The following is a 7,500-nucleotide window of genomic DNA, read 5'->3' on the forward strand; positions in this document are numbered from 1 at the left end:
CGTTGCCGGTAGTTCGCCTGTTTCCCAACATACGTTAAAATACTCTAGGAGCGCTTCTGTTGCGTTTGGAGGTAGGTACGGAGGAGCTTATTGGTAATCTTGTCTTTGCCGGGCGAAGTCTTCCTTGTGAGTTTGGCCAGGGCTGCCTCCATTTCAGCTTTTGTGAAGGGTCTATCGAGGTCGGGATTATGTTTGGCCACGGTACGGATCAGTACCTTGTCGGACTCGATGGGATGTCACCGGCAAACTTGCGTTGAATCTCATCTAGTATGTCTTGTTGGGTGCCTGCGTATGAATGGACGATTTTTTGAAGGTCTTGCTTTTGCTGCATTTTGTCCGTGTAGTCGCCAGAAGGCCTCGTAAATATGCCAGGTCCTTTTTGTGCTGAGGGTGCCCTGAAGTTGGTCACATGCCTTGTCCCAATTTTGCCGGTAGAGCAGGGCGCCATATTCTTCGGCTTTCTTAGTGATGGCGGCGATTTTCAGCTTGAGTTTTCTGTTGTGCTTTTGTCTTTTCACCGTTTGAGGAGGCTTCTTCTTGCTTCCCAAAGGTGGGAAAGGTGTAGGTCAACAGCGGGAATATCTGTGTTCAGTTGAATTATTTTTGTGTGCTCCTCCGCTTTTTCAAGTATCTTAGAAAGCCATTTGTCAATTTCTTCGATGTTTCCAGGATTGACGTCGGTACGGAAGGCTTTCCAATCTGTGAACTTTGCTGTCCCGGACCGAATGGTTCTTTTTCGGTGGCTTATCTCGAGTTGTAGGATGTGATGATCACTTCCTAACGTCTCCTCCAGTCGGGTCCACTCTGCCTGGTGGATGCCGTGGGTAAAGGTGAGGTCGGGATTAGTGTCTCTGGAGACGCTGTTGCCTACTCGGGTTGGTTGCAGCGGATCGTTCCAGAGACTTAAATTGTGAGATTGGGCGGCATCATGTATGCGGGTCCCTTTCTTAGTTGTTGACGGGTACCCCCACACCGTGTGAGGAGCATTAAAATCACCCGCGATCACGACTTTGTGCCCTTTCGTGATGTTCCTGATTTTCCTTATAATTTGCTCGAAGTTCGCCAGTTGGTCTCGAGGGGGGCTGTAGACGCTTAAAATGAAGAGGCTTTGCTGAGTCTTTCTGCCAGGTAAGATTTCGACAAGTGTATGGTCCACGTTGGTGTCCATGATTTCGTGCAATTGGGCGGTAAGGGTCTTTTTAGTCAGAACTGCGGTGCGCTCTGTTCTGCTGAAGGCGTTATATCCTTGAAGGCGAATGTTAGTGCTGTACGTTTCCTGGAGGGCTATCGCATCTGGTTCATCTTGTTTAGTGAGTTCTAGGAGGTTAGGGATTTTGCGCCTGATAGATCTACAGTTCCATTGCCAGATTTTGGTTTGAAAGACGTCTGTGGTGCCGTTAGTTTGGACTGTCATCTTCGATAGATTCAATGTCAGAGAGCTCTTCTCGACTTAATGAGCAAGAACGGGAAGCGTCATGGCTATCTTTTCGTGCCTTTTTCCGCGCCGCAACTATAGGGCTGAGGATTGAGTCGAGCGTCGTTTTGGTGATGTAGTTCTTCCTGGCGTATGCGACGAAGTTGTCAAAGATTACCGTGTTGTGGGATGCTTGCTCCGCAAAAGGCGCTATGGCTTTCTGGATTTCTGCCGCGACGACCTGCTGTATGTTTGCCATGATCCTCTGTTCAAGTGCGGCTATTCTGTCTTCAGTTAGCTGAATGACTCGCTCCTCTGTGAGTAGTACTTGTTGTGGAGGGCGTTTAGCAGCTTCTTGCTCTCGACAGCGCTGGAGCAGCTTATCAATGAGTGTTTGCTGGCTTTGGATCTTCATCTCTAAGGCTTTGATGGCAGCTTCATCTTCGGAGCTTCTTCCAGGTTCGCTTGCCACATTGGCGTAGCTTACTCTCTTTTGGGATGGAGCTCGCGAGCCGGATCGAGACTGCGAATGCGCTCTGGATCTGTCTCTGCTTCTTCTGTTATTGCTGCTATTTGAAGTGGTGCTGTTGGCTGCTTGTAGATCCGGGAAGTCTTCTGTGCGGGGCCGCCATCCGCTCCGTGGATCTTGGCTCTTTACTTCCCTTTGCTGCCGAACCTTGTGGGGGGGTGGTCCTGGCTTCAGCTTCTGCCTGCAGTCTGTTCCTGCCGTCTCATGCGGTTGTTTGCAGATTTTGCAGTAAGGCCGGCACTCGTGGTCAGGTAGTTGATTTGTCTGGCCGCATTTGTGGCAGAAGTTTTGAGCTGGATGCGGGCATATGTCTTGGCGGTCACCCAGCTCCCCGCAGGAACGGCAGTACTGTACTGTCTTGCGATAGGGCCGGCAACGATAGTCCCCACTCTGATATGTCACGATGAACGGTACATGGGGGCCGTTAAAGTAGATCACGGCTGCAGACGATTTTCCCAGCAGTCGTGCTGCAACAACCGTATATCTCTCTGGCACGCGGAGTCCGTCCATGAGTTCTCCGGTACTGGTATTCGGTGGAACGCCGTTGATGACTCCCCTGCTGATCCATTCTGGTGTTTTCACATGGGCTCGCACGGTGAATATGTCTCGTCCTAGTTGTATGCTGCTGATTTCTCCCAGAAAGTCGAAAGCCAGATCTTTCCTTGGAGTACTTGCAATGACGAGGTTTTCGATGCGCTGCACTTGAATGCGAACATTGTCGTAGAATTCCTTCTGCGTGATTTTGCTTGCCCTTCCGATGGCGTTAGTAATTTCTGCGAGGGACCATTTTGAGAGTTGAAGGCCGGCTTGTGGGCGATAAATGATTTTCGTGTCGTCTACGGGCAATGGTGGCATCCGGGAACGTTTCTGCTGCGCCGTATCCGGGGCCGAGTGCTGGGAGGTGGGTTGTGCGGCTGGTGGTGCTCCATGAGTGGCGGCGGTCTTGTTTCGTTTCCTTTCGGTCACTTTCCATTGATGCTGCAAATCGATAGTTCTCCCGCTGTTTTCATCGTATGTCCACTTCGCTGGCGAGCAGCTTTCTTCGGTGGAGTCGGTGTGCATAGCGTTGTCTTCCTCGTTTTGTTCCTTGCTTTGCGCGTGCATCGCCGCGTCGGGTGCTTGGTTCATCGTGGGGTAGTGGGAGCTTGCGTCAGCGACGAGCAGCTGCGGCTGGACCGGCTCGTGGAGCTCTTGTCCAGCCGCAGCTTGCCGGGGAGAGCTCGTGCTGCTGCTCATGCGCGTGGTGCGGGCATGTGCCACTGGCTCCTCGAGGCGCTCTCCTCCGCCGGCCTTGGAACGTTGCTCTCGTGAGGCTTAGCCTGTCGGGGAAGAGATAAAATGACCGGGAAGGTATCTATCATAGGGTGCCTCGATGTCCGCCACCTCAACAGCGGTGGCGCTGGCATCGAGGTACCCTAATTTGTCATTAGCCTGCTTAACTTCTTACCTAAGCCGCCACCCGCATCACGTCAAAAACTTTCAGATGCAATGGATGTGGTTCCTTCAGCCTTAATGCAGTTCTCAATTATCGGTTGTCCAATGTTGGCAAACACACAAACACACGCGAGTTCTACATAACACGCCCAAAGGGGCCCATAGTACAGTCGAACATAACGAAGTAGTATTGGGACAGCAAATTGGTTGGTTAAAACCGATATTTGTTATAACAGTAGAGGTACTAAATCGGCTGCAACAAATCGACCATATGGCTCGCGAAAAACATACTTGATACAAAAATTCATTTTTTGAGGCTTCGAACCCACTGTAAACAAGGTAACCCTTACATTTCCACTTGTTAAATTTCAAACTCAATGAACCGGAATGAAATTACAACAAAACAAGGTTCACTTGACAAAACAGGCCTGCGTCCTTATTTGATAAAGGATGAGATCCTCGTCTGGTGGATACTCACAGCACTGAGCAGCAAGAAGTTTTTCAGTGTCCACGGACAAAGGGCCTTTATACTTATGCAGTTTAGGACTACGGAGGGTTTTCCAATTAGCTTCCCAGCCTCTTGGTCAAATATTTCTTCGTTACATCCGATATCGCACGGCTCTCACGGCTTCGGTTTCGTTATAAAAGAATAGGTGGCATCAAAATAAAGCGTGACCAACCAAAGTCGGTATTTAGTTCGCTATACCCGATAATTCGCTATACCAGTGTGCGTTATGACGAGGTTCAACTGTAATAAAAATCATTGTTTCACAAAGGATGCTGGTTCTGTGTTTCATTAAGTCGATAATTGTCCAAAATTTGTGAGTGCACTCGTCATTTCTAGTGGCAGGCGTTGGCTTCAAGGCTTACTCGTGTAGAGGAATTGAATCAAATAAACGTTATTTTGTTCGTTCAATTCCATTTCTCTATGAGAGTAAGCCTTGAAACAATCACCTAGCACTTAAAATGATGAACACCCCTGCATTTACTCCTGCATTACCTTAACTGTTATTATTTCTTTTACAAACAGACTTTGGTGGAAAGCTGCTGGCTTCCATGCGCGAACGGCACCAAGGAAGAAGTACCGGATGGCACTCCATGCCTGGTAAGAAAACGCAACTTTCGGCGAAAAGTCGATACCTTGAGTGATTTATATAATTATGTAATTCATGAGCCCAAACTGCCGCGAGGTGTGTGGGAATTTTGCTGCTGCTTGGCAGGATGTCGGCACTGAGTACCGTAATTACCCGATTCTAATGCGTCCCCGATTCTAACGCGCACCCGATTTTCCTGGCAAAAACACCGAAAAAACTTGCACTTCCGATTGTAACGCGCACGGAACTTTGTGAGCAAGAAAAACGAATGCGAGAAAAACGGGTGATTTATTTCTCGAAGTAATCTCACTCATCTCACTCCTCGTCGCTCTCCGTTGACCACATCTCGTCCTTGGTGCCGCCAAGCGCGTTCACGATGCCACACTTCGTAACGAGCGTTCAACCATGATCGATGGGATCGTGACCCACGCCTCGCACGCCCATCCTGCGAACTTCTTCAGAGGCGCACGCTTCAGCCGACCACTCGTTTTGAACGCGTGAGAACCGCTGCTGCCATTGCTGTTATCAAGTGCGCAAGTGGAACGATTTGACAATTTGTGTGAACGCCGATAGAAAAACCTGGGCGCCTATGCTTCCTGCGACCGAAAAATCGTTGCTAAAAGCTTTGGCGCCATCTTGAGATGGCGACGGCGATGAGCGGGACGAAATTTTCGTTGTTTCGGCAGTTTCGGTTTCGTATCTGATTCTAACGCGCATGCGATTTTTTTACCTATTTTTCCGGAAAAAAGGTGCGCGTTAGAATCGGGTAATTACGGTACGTCACGTAGATTTGCGCGTTTTGCATGCACTTACTCAGCCAATTATGTGGTAAAGCCATAAAAAAGGTGGCAAGAAAAAACATTATGCACTCTAGAAAAAAGGTGTTGAGCCTCTTGTAATTTGTGCGAAACAAAATTAAAAATACCAAGGTGAAATACACTTTAGGGTACACATTAAGAATGAATGTAAATAAAAATTTCAACAGCGCCAACACCAAGGGAGACAGCGGATCGTATGGCGTTGTAACTACTGGTTCTTGCGCTAACTTGCCAGAGGGTTGTGATCTTTCCCAATGACGATCTAATATACAAAAAAACAGGTCGCTAAACTGACGTTTTCTCAACTCGCTTAATAGCATACTTGATTTTTAATTGCGGCTGTTCACAGAATACTTACATTTTATGACCCTGTTCACCTGCCTTACACGTGCGAAGCAGTGAGCCCTGCCATTAACATGGCCTGTCTCTCGTCTTCTCTCGGTGTCTCTCTCATCCGGCCGTGCTACGCACGAAGCTGAACCACCTCCGGACCGTTGCTGTGCCCCCTCATGTTTCCAAGATCATTGACGAAGGCATATGCAAGCACGGGCAGTGCATCATAACACGTACGTGAACAACGAATTTTGTCTCGGGGTATATTTAGATATAAAAAATGAAGAATGGTAACGAGATGTAGCAGAGTTCATGTTCATTTGCTCTGTAGTCATTTCCGTATCAAGCAGCTCTCGCTGGCATTTAAAAAAAATTAAATAAATAAATAGAGGGAAATAGCGTGCACAGCTTTTGAGCTGCCTCAAGCATAGGGGTTTTCAACAGCCCGGTAGAAGAAACGCGCAAATGTTGGGGTTTCAACTTTACCATCACCAAAGTGACCGATGTTGTCAGTCCTATCATCTTGACTAAAAAAGCCTCTCTTTCAAGATAGCAAATAAAGAAATCGCGATTTTTCTTCAAGTTTAATTTAACGAATTTGAACGAATTTGAATTTGAATGCTAGAACATACGAGGGTTGAGTTAATATTTTAGCGTTTCCTAGAGGTAAGTCTCTGCAGAATTCGATTTTTTTATTCACTCTATTCCAAAAAGACCGTCAGAACAACACACATCTTTTTTTTTTCTTTTTATTTGAAATAGCTAGCTTTTGAAAGCTCATTCAACTCCATTCCGGTCCTGGCGGACGTGGTCGTCGCGAAGATCATTAATATCCGCAAACATTTAAAGCTGGCGCTGCAGAACTTCAGCAGTGACGTCATCCGAAGAATACTAACGGCAAAGTAATCAGCATGCCAACTCCTTGATATCATAGTAGGGGTACGACCAAAGGGAAGCAGATGCACAATTTCAATAGCGCAATCAAGTTTATTAGCGGATCATATTGACTATATAGATACTAATTTCATAAACTGACCCCTGTAACAAACGCTGCCTGTAACGGCGTAAGGAGGGCGCAGGAAGAACAGGCGGGTCGCCACTTTTAAACCTGTTTTTCTTATGATCTAAACTAATTTTTAAAGTTGACGGCAAAATTGTCGTGATTGAGCAACAATAATGAGGAAGTCTTTTGAATGAACCGAACTTGTATTTTGTCTTCATTGTCCCTTTAAAGGAGCCATGAAGAGAAAATACAACTTCATTTAATTTGAAAGAACTAGGATTCAGTATCTCACTCAGCTCCATTACAGCCACAAAAGATGTTTTTAACGAAAAAAAAAAGCAAGAAGTATTTAAAAACTTTCAAATTTTGCGCCACAGTGACGTGTTATGAGCAAGAATGACGTCATACGGGCCAACAATAAAACATAATTTTCAGTGCGTTAACTTCACGTTGGCATCAAAGTGACGCGGTCAAATGGAACTAGAGGCCCCATTACAGACGTCCAGTCATGCGTCGTCGCGACAGGTCAGTTAGGCGGCCGCCAATCGCACGAAGAAGTTTCCGTGACGTCATAGAAAAGTTGCGGGAAATTGGCTAGGGGGTCGCGACTGCTTCACACGTTTTCTTTAATATCTTCGTTATTTGTTCGAAGATTGCGATGATATTGGTATCATTGTTATCGGGACTAAGCAGTCTTTCTAATAAACCAAACTTGTATTTTTTCTTCATGGCTCCTTTAAGTACGGTCCTGCGGCTGTGAAAACAACTCAAGGTATCTGCGATGCGCGCGGCAGCATGACTGCACCTTGTCTTTTTTAGCGGGGAATCAGAACTGGGATAGGAAGTGTACAGGTATTCGTTGGCAGTGCTAAATG

At 46.9% G+C, this 7,500-nt stretch overlaps 1 protein-coding gene across 5 annotated transcripts in view; it reads left to right on the plus strand.

Moving 5' to 3' along the window:
• LOC144145978 (uncharacterized) overlaps window positions 1–7,500 on the plus strand; it is a 48,271-nt gene that overhangs the window by 17,639 nt on the left and 23,132 nt on the right. For all 5 annotated transcript variants that reach the window (XM_077677865.1, XM_077677866.1, XM_077677863.1 and 2 more), the window contains 2 exons: window positions 4,408–4,482; window positions 5,765–5,855. In XM_077677865.1, the coding sequence (XP_077533991.1) occupies window positions 4,408–4,482; window positions 5,765–5,855 (166 nt within the window). The remainder of the gene's footprint in view (window positions 1–4,407; window positions 4,483–5,764; window positions 5,856–7,500) is intronic.

This window comes from Haemaphysalis longicornis, unplaced genomic scaffold, assembly GCF_048455015.1.
Source record: "Haemaphysalis longicornis isolate Haplotype H1 unplaced genomic scaffold, Haemaphysalis longicornis Haplotype H1 scaffold_7, whole genome shotgun sequence".
NCBI lineage: Eukaryota > Metazoa > Arthropoda > Arachnida > Ixodida > Ixodidae > Haemaphysalis > Haemaphysalis longicornis.